At 38.9% G+C, this 16,402-nt stretch overlaps 1 protein-coding gene and 1 pseudogene across 2 annotated transcripts; one reads left to right on the top strand and one right to left on the bottom strand.

Annotated features, from left to right (window-relative positions):
- Nucleotides 1–359: 359 nt before the first annotated feature.
- LOC122088054 lies at nucleotides 360–1,409 on the top strand (annotated as a pseudogene).
- Nucleotides 1,410–2,616: 1,207 nt separating this feature from the next.
- LOC122066334 (adoMet-dependent rRNA methyltransferase spb1) lies at nucleotides 2,617–15,187 on the bottom strand. 2 transcript variants are annotated; one of them, XM_042630165.1, is made up of 12 exons: nucleotides 14,601–15,187; nucleotides 8,805–8,852; nucleotides 8,563–8,718; nucleotides 8,397–8,443; nucleotides 7,887–8,043; nucleotides 7,723–7,784; nucleotides 6,891–7,074; nucleotides 6,706–6,795; nucleotides 5,419–5,564; nucleotides 5,199–5,328; nucleotides 3,849–4,882; nucleotides 2,617–3,078 (listed from the first exon to the last, which is right to left on the bottom strand). In XM_042630165.1, exons 1-11 carry the CDS (start codon nucleotides 15,072–15,074, stop codon nucleotides 3,884–3,886), a joined length of 2,493 nt encoding a protein of 830 aa, XP_042486099.1. In that variant the 5' UTR covers nucleotides 15,075–15,187; the 3' UTR covers nucleotides 2,617–3,078; nucleotides 3,849–3,883. The 2 variants fall into 2 exon arrangements, with proteins under 2 accessions (XP_042486099.1, XP_042486091.1); XM_042630157.1 differs by lacking the exon at nucleotides 2,617–3,078 and having other exon boundaries at nucleotides 3,743–4,882.
- Between the last annotated feature and the right edge of the window lie 1,215 nt (nucleotides 15,188–16,402).

The following is a 16,402-nucleotide window of genomic DNA, read 5'->3' as shown; positions in this document are numbered from 1 at the left end:
TGGGTTGTTCATGTTAATAACAAAATCTCATGCCACCTTTTTTTCTTTTTTGGCAGAATCTCACATCTTCTACCCATGGTTTCAAATATTGGTATCATATCGGCTGGATTGGCTGTATCGTATTAGCATCAGTTGAGACCGAGCCCTAAGCCCTGATCAATCCAGATTGATTACTCTTATCATTTCAGGGATAAAATAGTAAAAAAGAAATTGTAATTCAAATATGAGACTTTGAAAAGCATTAAGGCAGGACGTTTGACATGCCTCCTTGGTTTTGACCAGAGCAGAGACACAGATGTTTGCTTAATTTCTTTGTATTTCTATGAAAACTCCAATGACCAATTTCCTTCTGATCAATTATGCAGGGAGATATTTACGACCATGAAAGCTTGGTAAAGGCAATCAAGCAAGTTGATGTTGTAATATCTACCATTGGAACAGAGAAAATTGCCGACCAGGTGAAGATCATTGCAGCCATTATAGAAGCTGGGACTGTGAAGGTAGGTCCTTCAAAACTCTCTCTCTCTCTCTCTCTCTCTCTCATGTCTGAGTCTTGTCCAAATGGGAAGCCATATCCTATTTGGTTCCAATTGCATGTTTAGTTTCATTGATTAATTGGAAGAACCATTGACACTAAAATAGAATGGATGAATCTGCAGAGATTCCTCCATTCAGAGTTTGGAAATGACCCAGACTGTTGCGATGGAGCAGTGGATCCAGCAGCAATAGGTTTCAGGGTGAAGTCTCAGATCCGTCGAGCTGTTGAGGCTAAGGGGATCCCATACACTTGTGTCTTCTCTTACGGCTTTCCTGCGTACTTCCTGTATAACTTGGGACAGATGCATGCCACAGCTCCTCCAAGAGACAAAGTTGTGATCTTAGGGGATGGAATTCCCAAAGGTAACCAACCCATCACTACCGGTTTAAAAGATATTCTATATGTTCTTCCTTCAGTTCTCTTTAAAATCTAAATGCTCTTTGCCAGTTACACCATCAAAACAGTGGAACCCCCAGCCAACATTTGCTCCTTCAACGAACTCATCTCCATGTGGGAGAAGAAGATTGGCAAATCCCTTGAAAAGATTTACGTTCCAGAGGAGAAGCTTCTTAAGAAAATCCAAGGTCAGTTGCAAAAATCAACATTTCAGATAAGTAATCTCTTGTGCAAGAGACATATTCTTACTTCATTGAAAAGACCATAATTCTGTTCTGATTTCTACTGTTATCTCTTGCTCATTGCAGAGTCTCAGTATCCGATCAATCTATTGTTGTCAATTTATCATTCGGCTTTCATCAAGGGAGACAACACAAAATATGAGATTGATCCTGCCATTGGAGTGGAGGCTACTGAGCTTTATCCAGATGTGAACTACACAACCGTGGATGAATACCTTAATCAGTTAGTTTGAAGATTGAAGAAAAATGTAATGCGTTTATTTATATATTTGGAATAAATTTCTGCTTGCATTCCCTGTTGATTCTTGTTTCTTTCTTAGTAGAGCCCGATCAGTTCATTGACTGTGTCTTTGTGAGATTATTTGGAATGATGTAGCAACATCTGAATCTTACTATACTAGGCTTCTGTTATCGGTGTCAACAGTTTCACTGTATATTTAAGTAAACGACTTCCTGAATGACACCTTTATAGCTGCATTTAGAACATCTAATCTTCTTTTCACTGTATATTTAAGTCAAAGTTGACAACCGACACTTATCATGATTAGCCATAACCCGTTAATCTTTTTACATAGATCCTTGCGCTTGTCCTTGCTTGATATCCCCTTGTAGGGGTGTCAATTCCTAAACCGATAACAACCCGAACCCAAATCGCACCGAAACCAACACCGGACCGAAACCGATAAATCCTTATTGGGTCGATTTCGGTCACTTCCAAACTCACACCGAAACCGGTGGAACCGGACCGAAACCGCACCGACCCGGACCGTTGACACCCCTATCCCCTTGTGACTGACTCCATTAAGTTGGTGTAAGGTTTTGGTTGTTGTAATCTTTTTTTGATTGCTTCTGATCCTCCATCTAACTTTTAAAAATGAAATATTTCTAAAATTATTTGAAACTGACTTTCCAACATGTCATTTTCAAGAGGTATTATTATGTCCTATCATTGAAAGAGAAAAAGATAGATTACAAATTATTTGAGGCCTCAAGAGGCGTCAATAAGAAAGTCCAATTTAACTAAAATCAGCAATCTCCAACATGATGGTCCTCTACGTCAAAACCATTTTGATGTTTCATCCAAACTTGGTACCCTCTCCCTTAGATCTATTGTGGACTCCTCAGGGAACAAGCTCATTGTTGCTTCCTGGGATTTATCACACAACATTATTCTCCCCCACTTCCCCTGACCCATAAGGTTGTATCATTTGACCTTCGGGTCTTGTATATCTCCCCCCCCACCCCCTTTTTTCTTTTCCCCAGTTCTATTTATTTTAATTCGTCCCAAAAAAAAAATATATATATATATATATATATATCCAACACGACAAATCACAGGCCACAACCGTTTTTGAGTAACATGTAGGAACTATCCCAAGGACCTGGACCATTCAATAAGTAGAGAACCTCAATCACAGGTCATAAGGTAAACATGAAACATCACCAGGAACACAAAATTACTGATTATTTTGAATCTTCCAATGTATGAGCACTCTATAGGTGATACCTGTTCTTAGCGCTTCTCAATATAACACCGAGTTGCATAATTTAATGGATACAGTATTCCTTTGCAAGTGAACTTATAAGAAGCTGATTGGAGGGCATGAAGCAAAAATAACCATACGTCCCAGCAATGTTTGAAAGCCCCTACCTAATTGATACTAGAATCACCATCTTTCAAGGCATTGATCAACAATTTAACTAAAGCACTCGTTCAACTCCAGTAGTTGATTCACCCAAAAAAAAAAAAATTCATCCAAAAGAAAAAACTCCAGTGGTTGACCTTGTCAGTCTGAAATCTTTAAGATTCCTATATCAACTAATGACACGTGGAGTTACAGTCAAGTAAATCTCCTTTTCCCATGGGTCTGACTGGCTGGATGGCCCCCCATCTGACTTATCCTGCAATTATAAAGGTCACAAGATCTTAAAAGGTTTATTCCATGAAAAGAACAAAAATAAATCTTAAGTTATCTAGACTCTTGTGAGCAGGACTGATTAGGTTAACCCAAAAGATGATAAACTTTTACATAGAACTAAAGGAATTCTATAAATTCCTACGGTTGGGCTGGAAGATCAACAATTTAACTAAAGCACTCGTTCAACTCCAGTAGTTGATTCACCCAAAAAAAGAAAAAAAAAAAAATTCATCCAAAAGAAAAAACTCCAGTGGTTGACCTTGTCATTCTGAAATCTTTAAGATTCCTATATCAACTAATGACACGTGGAGTTACAGTCAAGTAAATCTCCTTTTCCCATGTGAAACCCTATCAATCCTGGTATCAACCACTTGGTAAATTCAAAAAGAAAAAAAATGGTTCTTGAGTCCAAACAAACAAGAAAAACGTGCTTCCATCAGTTTACTGCCAATCTTTGCTCCCCAGGGAGCCCTAGGCCAATTTCACACAAAGGGAACCCTAGGTCAACATGCCTAATTGGCTTAACATGGGCAACATACTACATGCCCATTAAAATAGCTACAAAACAATAAATGGCTAAAAAAAAAATACAACTATGATCCTTTACGTTAAAAGCAATGACTAGAAAGACAACGGAATGGAAAATATAAGGAAACATACCAAAATAATTTAACCAAGAGGAATTTATCATAAAATTGAGAAAAAATGAAATCAAGAAACCCTCCCACATGAGAAGGTGAGATGATAGCTTACATGCCCACACAACTTCACAAGCTCAATCACGCCCACTATTTCTTTCCTTTGTTTCCTTTCCTTTTGTTGTTCATTGAAGCTTTTCCAGATACTTTACCCTTCATGTTCTTTCCCTTCTTCGAACCACCTTTATTTTTCTTACTCATTCCACTAGTTCTTGAATCCTTCTTCATTCGCCGGTCAACTAGAACCTTTCCTTTGCCATGGGCCTTGACTTGTACACCCTTCTTAGCAACCACATACTCCTTCTGAGGCTTCTTTGGCTCTGCTTTCTTGTATAGTCGATCAATCATCTTCATTTTTGACTGTTCAGAGATGTCTGTCTGATCAGAAATGGTGTTTGCCTTCCGGCGGACCTTCTCAAGTGTCCTCATGGCAACACGCTTTTTACGGGCTTTGGCCTGAGCTACCTTTTTGGCTGGACGGGCATCAATCTCTTTAAACTGTGCCTTCATTGCTGCAACCTCCTCTTTGGTCACTGGCTTAATTGGCTGGCGATGCCTCTTTTCCTCCTCCAAAAACCATGATGGCAGACCATCATCATCAAACATATACTTGTTATAAGCATCATCAAGTATATGTTCCCTCTGTTTCTTCCTCAGCATTTTCTTTGCATAAGCCAGTATCTCAGCTTTTTTATCATCATCTTCCTCCTCTGATTCATCAGAAGATGAGTCATCGCTGGAGTCTGTAGCTGGAGCAGGTACAATCTCAAAGTCCTCTTCTACCTTGGAACCACGGAGTTTAGGGGTATTTGCTTCAGCTGAGAGAGTTGATTTTTTTACCTTCCCAGGAATTGGGAGCTTTTCTTCCGGCAAATCCTCCTCCATTTCATCTTCAGTGTCATTCTTATCTAAATCCCCTTCTTCTACAGCCTCAGCAAATATATCCTGACTGAACCACTTCTCCATAATCTGCTCCTTAGTCTGCTTATCCTCCTCATCGAGAGATACCATAAGAGGGTTCGCTTCATTATCACTTTGTTCTTTGTCAGACTCATCTCCATTATTAACTAATTCATCATCTTCACCACCCTGCAGGCAAAAGGAAAAAAACAAACCCATCATGCTATATAGAGAGGTATTCAACAAGCATTAGCTATTATGATGTGAAAAAAAAAAAAAATGGTGGCAACCTCTGACTAAGATAATGGTGACAGCATGCTACAGACAGATACTCCAGGCACTTATATAACAGACTGAATGCTAAAAGAGAACAAACCATCCGAGAGATATTTGCAAACCCTAACGATGTTAAAGGGAACCAAGAGGTTCCAATTACACAGTGAAAGCATGCAACATTCTCCAAAATAAGAACCTTCCATTATTAGCAACATTCTACGCTACATACCTCCAATGATTCTTTTCCGTCTTTAGAATGTACTCGCTTGGCTCTCTTCCGCTGCTTTGTACTTCCTCCCGTTCTGATCAAATATCGCTCATAAGCCTCATCAAGGAACCCCTCTAGTTGTTCATCATACCTGAACAGAACAAAGAATCACTTAGTCACAGAGAATGTCATGTTACTGATAACTATCATACTAAGCAGAATAAGTAGATCATAAAATCACCGTCTCTGTTCTTCATCAGAGTCCACATCAGTAGGTGGACTCTCTAGGTGTTCACCATAACGAGTTTCTTCATTTTCACTATCCCCGGAGCTCCCATTCCCATCATCAGCTTCTGTGGTATCCACAACAGCTAGATCTTTCTTTCCCTGAAGAGAAATAGTAAAAGTAAATTACAATAATATGATGTAAATAACCTATAAAAAAAAATGATGTAAATACATAACTAGATGATAGATACAAGCATGAATGTATAATTTTGATGAGTAGAAAAGCCTATTTTCTGGAAGAATGGAAGGAAGAGTGAAAATTCTGAAGACTGAACCTTGGACACGTTACAAGACCACATTCGGTTAATGAAAGCATACTAATAGATTTACTCTAATGAAACTTATATCATTGCATCTCTTAAAAAGTGGATATTGCCCTAAGAAGTGAAATAATACAAAAAGATTCATCTAGCCCACCTGAAATATTTGGACAAGGCCAGTTATCTCTTGTTTTCACCATTTTTTTTACAAACCATTTATGTAACTTTTACGCATATCTACTTTATCATGCGCGTCTATTTTATATTCGACTTATTATGCACAGAAATGTTCAGGCTTATGTGGACAATGTGCATACGCATGGACAGAGAAAATAAAAGCTAAAATTATGGGGGTGGAAATGAAAACTATCACCCAAACTTCCACACATATTTATAGGTTGCTTGCAGACCCAACTTTAAATGAATGTTTCCGATAATCCTTTGCAACATCAAAGCCAATATCCTATCTTGAGAAGTTCACTGGAGCATTGGGAAAATGTATGGCCTAGATTTATCATAGCATTATCATGTTATCCAGAATATATTTACAAAAACAAAAACAAAAAAAGGCCCTAAATGGTCCACCTACTTTTGCCGTGTGGCAAGGTGATGAGGTAATCCCAACCATTGAATAGATACTAAATTTGGTTTGGATCAGTCACTTGTCAAATTCCAACATAGACCCCCTATTTATTGGCATTTTCCCATCTATTTTCAGCTGTGCATTTGTTTCCAGCCATTTTTTGGAAGTTCCATATTTTTCAACCATTTTTTGAAAAAAATTTCAGAGCTTTATTTCACCATTTTCCGAGTCTATTTCGGTTGAAACTTGACATATGACCAGGGGTCCCTGGCCCCCTACTTGCCATAATGCATGAGGCAGGTATTATGGTCGCCAAGATCCAGGGTCAAACATTTTGGGTTCGGGGTGAGGGAGAGGAAGCTATTACCAGATAGAATAAAGTAAAGAATAGACAAACCTTTATAGAAGAAAGAGAAAACAACTCTTGATCAACATATCCATCTTCTAGTGCATCAATTTGCTTCCCCGTTGCTTTGCGTGCCTTGTCCTGGTAAGTTACATTCAGAAATCCCAAAACCGTTCAACAAAGAAGCTATTCTAAACCAACAAAGGTGGGGAATTATTTTAGACAATATTATAAACCTTAGCTCGTCTTTTGGAGAGCAGTTTTTTTTCTCTTTTTTTCTTGCGCTCCATAGCATATGTCAACTCCTCCATTTCATTGAGCATCTTCTCATCCTCATCTTCCTTCTCATCTTCAACATCTGTAGACATAGCAGTAGCCTTTTGCACAGGGGACAGAGCCTTTCTGATGTGCATCCTCCACCTGCAAAGGAAACAAACATGAAAAGATGCTATATAGAAATAACTTAGATACACACAAAAAATCTAATATATATTATCAAATAGAAAGCAAGGCATGCTAATAGCATCCGTTTCATGTCATACACATGGTGGATAGAATCCACAACTCCTCTCTTATTATAAGACATGTGGTTAGCATAAACCAAAATCTCATGCACCCAGAACAAGAGGCTGGACTTGTACCACAGTAGCACGAGGAGGGGGACTCCAGCCTGACCTCAGGGCCAAAGAAAACACCAAATCAGATGTCCCTACCATTCAATGACCAACTTCACTGGGGATAATATTGCCTCCTTATCAAACGGTCAAGAAATTGAACCAGATAAGTTAAACATTGGCCAGGCAGATGTTCCCAATAAGACCCACCAAATGACGGTCAGATTTGCTTCATCTAGACAACAAGGCCATCATTCCATTGGCAGACCACTTATAACATCCACTAAACCATGCTTGGTTTCCTCTAACAAGGTGGCATTGTTTCCCCACAACTGATCATCAAAACTATATCTTAACAAACCAAGTTTATCTCCTATCCAAGAGAACTAGAATGGTTAAGAAAATGAGATATGTGGGAGGAAGTGTGTGAATCATGCAAAGAAATAGGACTTACTTCAAAATTTGTTTGAAGTCCTGCTTTCCCAAAACACGCAGATCATCGCAAAGTAACTTGATCTGGCAAAATTATAGAGCCCCATAATCAGTTGAAATCTCTACAAATGACAATACAACAATGAGAATAAGGACTGGAAGAAAACAAAAAATAAGTAAAATTACCTCTTCTGTTGTTAAACTGTGGTCCTTTATGGATAAGCAGGCTGGATCATCAAAGGATATAGAACTAACTGAACCAAGAATTTCAAGTGGACTCGCAGACCACACAAAATCTGAAGCCAAACAGACCTTCCTTAAAGTTGTATTTCCTTCCTCATACCTGCAGTGAAGAATTACCTTAACAAAGACACTTATGGTAGATATGGAATACATAAATTCCCAATCCTTTTGAAGCTAAAGCCCACAGAGAGCAAGACAGAAACTCCAAATTACTTTGTCACTATTGATGATCTCATATGTCGGGTGGTTAAAAAAATATCCGCTTATCAGAAGAACCGGATATCCTATATGTATGTATTCACTGTTAATAGAATGATGATGTCCAACCAAGATAAAAAGCAAGAAGGCACTTACATACATTTTAATTTATTAAATTAAATTATTGATGAAAGAATCAGGTTACCCACATGATTTATCCCACCAACTAAAATTATCATACGAAAGAGAATTTACCCATCACGATGCCTCTTCTGCTTTGTTCCTCTAAGAACGTCCACGACCTAAACCAGGAAGTTTCAAGTTACCAGAAAGTTAATATAATGTTATGAAAATATCACATTATAAAAGGTACACACACGTGTGTGCATGCTTATCTACCAGACATGTTAAAATAAATTACCTTGGGGGTTTCAACAGCTCCCTGAAATAGATGCCCCACATTAAGAAGACGTGGATCAATCTTTGCAGGAGCCTTATAGTTTATCCCCACAACATAGATTTCTGCAGATGATGAACGACTGGCAACAGGTTTAGTGACCTCGACCTTCCCGAATAGCTGACATGACAGATATGTTGTCAGAGACTAAAGCAATTAGAGAGAAGAAACCAGCATACTTTAAGTACATTGAAAAGAAATTTTACCTGTTTTAAACAGTAGAGCACAGCACTGTAGTCTTGTGACCTGAAAACCTACACAAGATTATACATAACAGGTTATTTTGAGACATTAAGAGATTGCAATCGGATAAAGCTGGGAAATGGTCATGTGAACTCAGCCACAATTAAAGAGAAGTGTAAGAAACTAAAATAATTATAAATGATTAAAAACAGGCTAAGATGCACAAGGTCTTAGGACAATGAATGAGAAGGTCAGTAAGTTAAAGAGAAAAACAAATATTGGGGCAAAGTAAAAGAAAACAAACCTAAAAAGAATCTTACAATTCAAATTATTCAGAAACTATAAAATCTATGTCCAAAGAGAACAGAACACATAATACTGGTCACAATATTGGTGAACTTTTTTGATTCACTACGAATGGTATCCCACAAATATCCCAAATCAGGTTCACCTCAATTAGACATTAGACACCCTGATGTAGATGATGATCCCATGTATATACATTATAGGAGGAAGAAGAAAGGCCAGCTTCAGTTCTCAGACCAACATTAATCTCCATCAAGCCGGCCTAATGTTGGCGCAGATCTCCTCAGTTTTGTCCTCATGTGGCTCTTCAATAAGCCCCACAGTTACCCCCCATCGAAAGGAGGAGGAGACCTCTAGAAGCAGTCCCTACAGCTCTATCGATTTAGTTTTCCAATTTGACCAGTCTGATTTGTCCTATTATGTTGACTGATCAAAACCAATAAAAGTCATAGATAGTCTTCAAGGAAGTTTTGTTTCTATGTTATCTCTTTCCTTGGTTTACAAGCTTTGTAATTAGGAAAGTTTTAGATTCCTTAGTTTTTAGTTTCCATTCAACTTTGCTTCCTACAATCAACTTTGCTTCCTAATTTAGACTTTCCAAATTGTAACTCAGTTTACAAGGCTATATAAACAGCCTTGTTCAATGGCAATAACAGATCAGTTTTGAGAATTCAATCTTCATGCTTGTTTGCATATTGCTGATCTGAGAAACTAGACAACAGCTGAGATAGCTGTGGGTGAGAGACCCTGGGCTGAGAGAGCCCCCCCACCCACATCTATCCACCTGCGATTCCCCTACCCTAAGTTTTCCTAGCTTGCTGTTAACCTATTGTTATGTGAGGGTTAGTGTGATAGTGTGACTGAAATAGAAGTGTTTATGAGGAGTCATAAGAGTCCAACATTCATCCAGAACCAGAAGCAGACCTCCAAGGAGATTGACCAATTTGTCACGGTTTTGAAACCGAAATCAATCCCCCATTATTCTCAGATCTGTAGCCTGTTGCAAGAGCCCTTTTAAGGGTTTGTTCAGACCCCCAAGGAGGCCACTTGATCCTAGTTTGAGAGCCTGCTGAGGTTCCCTGTTTCCGCAGTCGCCTTTCTCCCATCGGGTGGTGATCTGTGCCCTAATTGTGCCCTAGAAATTCTTGTGTTGTTCCCCTTCACCTGGAGGACTATTGTTGCTGCTGTTTGAGGACTTCATTAGGCCTGCTGAGACCTCCACTCGACCAGCACCTTGGGCTGATTTGTGCCCTGGTTTGTAAGGACAGTCCCCTTTATTCTGCCCTAATTTCTCAAATCTGTGTTTTCTCTGAGTCTGAAATAACTTCTGAGTTGGGTTTGGAGTTCATACATTTTTCGGGGTTGATTTCTTAGGTAAATAGCCTTACATTACACCCACTCAACCAAGACCAGTCAAACACACTCAAGAAAAATTAATTAAAAAAAAAAAAAAAAGGTAAACAGTTCACATTCACAGGAGTTTCCATTCATGCACATAATAAACCAATGCATAAGATTTGCAGTCAATGTCGGTAAAACATAGCAAAGCACAATCAAATGTCTCTTGATACGTAAAATAATCTAGCATTATAATATTTAAATGGAAACTCATATTGAATTCTTGGGGTTAACTATAGAAAGGTTATAACAAATATATCACAGTAATGATTAAGGATGTGAATTTGAAACTGAAACCGTTTACCAAAACCGAACCTAGCCATTTACACCGAAACCGCAAAACTGTTTAGTAAATGGTTCGGTTATGGTTTCAAGTTTCAAGTTTCAAGCCGATTAGCTAAACGGGTTGAAGCCAAACCAAGTCGTTTAACCCGTGGTTTCAAACCGAATTGAAACCGTGAAAACCGAACCGTTTAAACCGTCAAAACCGATCAGATTAACCCGTTTAAAGATTAAATAAGGTGGTTGCAAAATATCATTAGTATCTCATTTGATTCAAAGATTGAGTGCCACAAGCCTGCAAATAATTCTAGAGGTAGCTTGCTCATTGTTTGGAATGCCGATTAAATTAATCCAACGCACTAAGGGCCCGTTTGGTATCGTTCTAAAAAAACATTTCTGGAGTTTTTTCGTTCTATTGGACCGAAAAAACGGAATCTTCTGTTTGGTGCACTTATGGTCCGTTTCTGTTTTTTTGGAACAAAAAGTGAAAAAAAAAACTGAAAAAACGAGATTGGACGGAACTCCAAAATGGAGTTCCGTCTTCCCAGTTTCGTTCCATTTTACAAAAAAAAAAAAATTCCCGATAAAAATCTGAAATTTTAAAACACCATTTTTTCGTTTAAAAACTGCGTTTTGACACAGAAACTGAAATTTTCGTTTTTGAAACGAAACGGCGTTTCTGGAACAGAAACGATACCAAACAGGCCCTAAGTAAAATCTATACTGATAAAAATGCAACTTTTGCTTATACCATGGCATATTAAATATATATTTTCAATATTATAACACATTATTTGGGAGGGGGGACCTGCTGTCAGCATTACTTACTGACTTGTTAGATGCGCCTGAGACTATTTTCTATCAAAATATTTTATTTTGCTTAGTTGTTTGGTTGTTTTAACAAAACATAATGGTTGCATTTCAAATTCTCAAGATTGAATCATTTATCACCAAAAGCAAAATTTTAGTAAACTGAATAGACTAGCAAACCGATTGCTAACCATTTAAAAACCGCATGGAATAAACCGAAACCAAAACCGTTTAAAACAATGAAACCGAAACCGTTTACTAAATGGTTACAATTTCAGAAAGTGCAACTGTTTAATAAATGGTGCGGTTATGGTTCAGTCAAAAGATATGTGAACCAAACCAAACCAAACCAAACCAAACCATTTAAACCGAAATCGAACCGATTAACACCCTTAGTAACGATGTTTTTATGCGTAGCCTAGCCTTCAAATTTTCCATAAATTCAACATGACAACCCACCTGCTGTGTAATAGTTGGATAAGATAACATTTGGAGACACCTTTTTCAAGAACCAAGCAAACGGTTTAATACAAAGTATATATACTCCTAGTGTATGGTAACAACAAATACAAAAACAACTCTGCCTTGTCCCAACTAGATGGCATCCGATACATGGATCCTTACCCTCCAATCAACTCTATTCAAAGCCATAAACAATACATACTAGATACATACCTATTAATGCATGCCACTGATAATCATTTAACTGATCCCCTCGAGCTTTGAATGCAAAAAGAATATTGAACTAAAAAGGAGGTTTTCTATTTCAATTTCTAACAACATACACGCCAGATTCGTTTGACAATGGCATGCTCGCTCATTCACATACTTGAGGGGATTTCTTGATTGAATAGAATGGAGTGGAGGGCTCTCAGTCACATAATGCAAAATGCAAAACAACCACCACCACACACACACACACACACACACACACACACACACACAAAAAGAGAGAGAGAGAGAGAAAATAAGAAGGAAGAAGATGGAACAGAGGCATATCATGGAAATAAATGGAAACCTCGAATGCCCTTGAATCACCTTCCCCCATACAAGAAGAAAGCGGAGGAAAGTGCTCAATCATGCAGAAGACATATCACTCTGTAAAGTGAAAGAATATGCATCTTCTTTCCCAATCAATACTAGCTGTTGATACTTAGCACTAAAAAGAATACTGGCAGATGAATTCAAAACCGGTTCTTTAAGCAATGACCATTTGTTTACCCTTTAGCTGGTTTTCACCAACTTCCATGTAGAGCATCTACGATCATGACTTACAGGACCTTAAATCAATGGAAAAAACCCGTCATTATGCTAGCTCAAGGAACAAGACCATTGCGCCACCACCTTCACCTTTGGAAAAGTTTACCAACTTCAGACAAAGGGAGAATTTTTTGTTGTTGAGGCTCCAATAATACTTTGAAGGGTTTTTATTATATAACAGCGCATATCTTATTACATCACTTTCTGTAAGTCAGTTGCTCCTTGATTGTGATTTTAATATTTTTAGATATAGTTTTTCCCCTAATTGTTTAATTAAATAATATTTCTCCACCTTAGTTCCCACAAATGATAGAAATGCAGAATGCTTGATATAACCCTAAAATGCGAAAAACTCAGTCATCACAATTAAGTACAGACATTTCAATTTTACAAAGAATTGACTAATCTAATTGAAGTAGAAAATAAGAAATGTCCAGTCTCAAGATGAAAAGAAACCAGTTACTCATGAATAAGCATTCCACATATGCATGCCAAGGTAATTTTTAACTTATGGATGATTACCGGGCTTTTTTTTTTTTTTTTTTTTTTGGGGGGTGGGGGTTTGGGGGATGCGGAGGGGGGGACTAGGATGATTAATGGTCTGACAGACTGAACAGTAAATGAAGACAGTTTCGAAATACGTGGACAACTACTGGTAAGAGAGACAGAGAGAATGGAAATCATCTAATGCTGAGTACAACAACAACTCAGCCTTATCCCAACTCAATGGGATCGACTACATGGATCCGAACCAAGCCAAGTAGAAACGGTTCCAATTCATCCGCTGCTGAGTAATGCCAAGCATAAATACCTATTCTGACAACTCCTTTCCTTCCCCACCCACCCCCCTTTTCTTGAGAGTTCATAAAACTCTTGCAGAGTGAAGTCAGGAACTTTGTACAAATTAGAAACAGTTAAGTTAACTAAATTCAAGAACTGTAATCAGAATCTCATGCCTAAAGAATAAAGCAAACTCAACCCACTGCAGCCTTTATCCTACAATTTGGAGGATACGGAAATTCTTCTTTGCCATTCCTAATCTATACTATATATTAAAGTAAAGCGGTTGATGGAGATGCATTCAATTGCTTTCTTACTTACCACACTTTAATCTATATGATAAGTTTAGAAAAACCACTTTCAAAGTCTTCCATAAACACCCTTCTATATAACGTAATAATAGGCAACTCTTCATCCATGGCATACAAATGTGGTCGTGAAAATCCCCAGTCTACAAATCCCTAAATATTACAAAGCTCTTCATAACAACAGACCAAGAAGAGGAGTATTAAGAAAAAAATAATAAATAACAAAAGTATAGCAGCAGTTTAGTTTCGATTTACTTGTTTCCATCTCAAAACTACTTTGTGATTTCTACAAAAGTTACTTCAACAATGTTCTCATTCATGGTTTTAAGAATATGCAATCGTTTAAGGTTGGCCCGGAGAGGGTGGACACCATAAGCAAGCCACTTTGTCATGGCAGTTCAACCGCAGCTTCCCAAGTAAAATATGCATTGTGTACTCAAACCCAAAACCCCAAGTAAAATATTGGATTCCGAAGCATAACAAAAGATCACTGGGAGATCCAATCCAACCAATTCAACATATAGCGAAACATCACCACTACGCGCAATTTTTTATAGAACAGCAGAAAATCGACGATAAGAAGCAATAATTTATGAACCTGAAAACGTCTTCCACGACATCCAAAGGAGTTCACAAACCGACTCAGATCAAAATTAGAAATAATTTTTTCCTTACCTTGGTGACAAATGTCCCTTTGGGCGCCAGAAACGCAGTGGCCAGTCTCACAGCATCGATGACCAAGGCGGCTTGGCTGGTTGCCTCTTGTGCCCAAGCTCCTCCAACATTGGGAGACCCATCGTGCAACACAAGATCAAACGCTCTGCAACCGTGCTCACCCATCAGCTTCTTAATGGTAGAGCGACACTTCTGCGTAGTGATATCTTCCTCAACAGAGATTGCACCTCGAATTGGTTTGATAGGGAAGAGGTCGATGCCGAGGACGAAACTACCAACAGGAACACGTTGCACGGCGACTTGCATCCAACCACCAGGGGCGGCGCAGAGGTCGAGAACCGAATGCGCCGAACCTAGAAAACTGAACTTGGCTTCGAGTTGAAGGAGCTTGAACGCTGCTCGAGAGCGGTAACCCTGCTCTTTCGCAAGGTGGTAGAACTTATCCAACCGATGTTTCCCCTTCACCTTCCCCATTACTCTCGCAAAGGATTTGCAGAAAGGGAGGAGCGAGGTTTATGCCCTTGGAGAAGAAAGCACACCACGGAGTACAGAGAATGGGGTCTAGCTATTAGGGCGTCTATTAGGAACGAAACGGGAGGAGCGAGTTATATTACTTAACAGGGCCGAACCTAACAGGTTTTCGGCTGGGCTAGGGTTTGTTTGTGGGGCAGTATGGGGTGGGTTAGGATAGTGGGTCCCTTCTGTAAAAAGGGTGGGAGTGGCATGCTTAGGAAAACCCTAGCGAAAGGGATGGTCCCGGAGGATACCAATCCGGATCTGGCAAAATGGGTCGGATCAGACACATTTACTCCTGGTTTTCATTGAAAGTAAAATTACATGTTTACCTTTGGCCACCCATGATTGATACCCATCTCATGCCATTTTAGGAATCGGATCCTATCCAATGCACCAGTGCGTTCAATGCACATCCAACAGCCAAGGTGCATCTTCAAGTGCCATCAATCGTCTAATGCTAGTTAGGTGCACTGGGGCACCGGAGAGGATCCGGGTCCCCACTACAAAGCCTATAAAGTGCAAACTAACAAACAAGAAAAAAACAATGCATTTGGCTAGAAGAGAGGAAGGCCACTTTGTATACTTTCTTTCTCTTTTTTATTTATTTTTTGGGCAAGAGATCATTGCCCAATGGTGTGGCCCTTGCATTAGCGTGGGCCTACTGAGAGTTTTCAAGGGCATCAATATGGATAGAATTTTTTATTTTACATGGGGTGGGGTAGTAATTTTGTGTGTTCTTATGTCTAGGTGAAAACTTTACCTCAGTGAAGTTCGTTTCTTAAGGAGATCTCAAAACTCCTAAGCGGACTACCTAGTTTCAGGAGCTCTTAAGCTTAAGCTATCTTGTGTTTGGTGGATTCATGGTCTACTATTTCTTGTAAATACCTCTGTTATCTTGGCCAGGCGGTTCTCCTCGGCTTTCTTTGATTAATAAATTCTGTTTTTTTTTTACCAAAAAAAAAATGTCTAGGTGGAAGAGCCACACAACCGGGCAACATTTCCCCCCCTTATTTTGTTATCCATAATCCACTCTTTGGGCATGTTTCAGTGGATTGTCGTGGTGTTTGGTTGGGGCGTGGGAGTATGTTGATTGAAGATTTTGTGTACATATGAGGTTTTGAGAAATTTTTTGGGGAGGATTCCCCATGACGGTTGCAACTATGCACCAATAAGAGGTGAAGGTTACGAATCATCCAGTAGGAGTGGATATTTAATGAGGAGAGTGTGAGACCCACAAATGAGATGTGAGAGAATCAGCACAAGAATATACAAACTGGCATTGTGTG

The sequence above is a fragment of the Macadamia integrifolia genome, chromosome 2 (genome assembly GCF_013358625.1).
Source record: "Macadamia integrifolia cultivar HAES 741 chromosome 2, SCU_Mint_v3, whole genome shotgun sequence".
Lineage (NCBI taxonomy): Eukaryota > Viridiplantae > Streptophyta > Magnoliopsida > Proteales > Proteaceae > Macadamia > Macadamia integrifolia.
This window is presented reverse-complemented; position numbering and strand designations above follow the sequence as displayed.

What these genes read in the sequence shown, in the direction of transcription:
- LOC122066334 (XM_042630165.1), bottom strand. Translation starts at nt 15,074, where the DNA reads ATGGGGAAGGTGAAGGGGAAACATCGGTTGGATAAGTTCTACCACCTT. An exon ending in GAGCTGTTGAAACCCCCAAG is followed by an intron (nt 8,444 to 8,562) that starts GTAATTTATTTT and finishes TTCCTGGTTTAG; the next exon opens with GTCGTGGACGTTCTTAGAGG. An exon ending in ACAGTTTAACAACAGAAGAG is followed by an intron (nt 7,785 to 7,886) that starts GTAATTTTACTT and finishes TAATTTTGCCAG; the next exon opens with ATCAAGTTACTTTGCGATGA.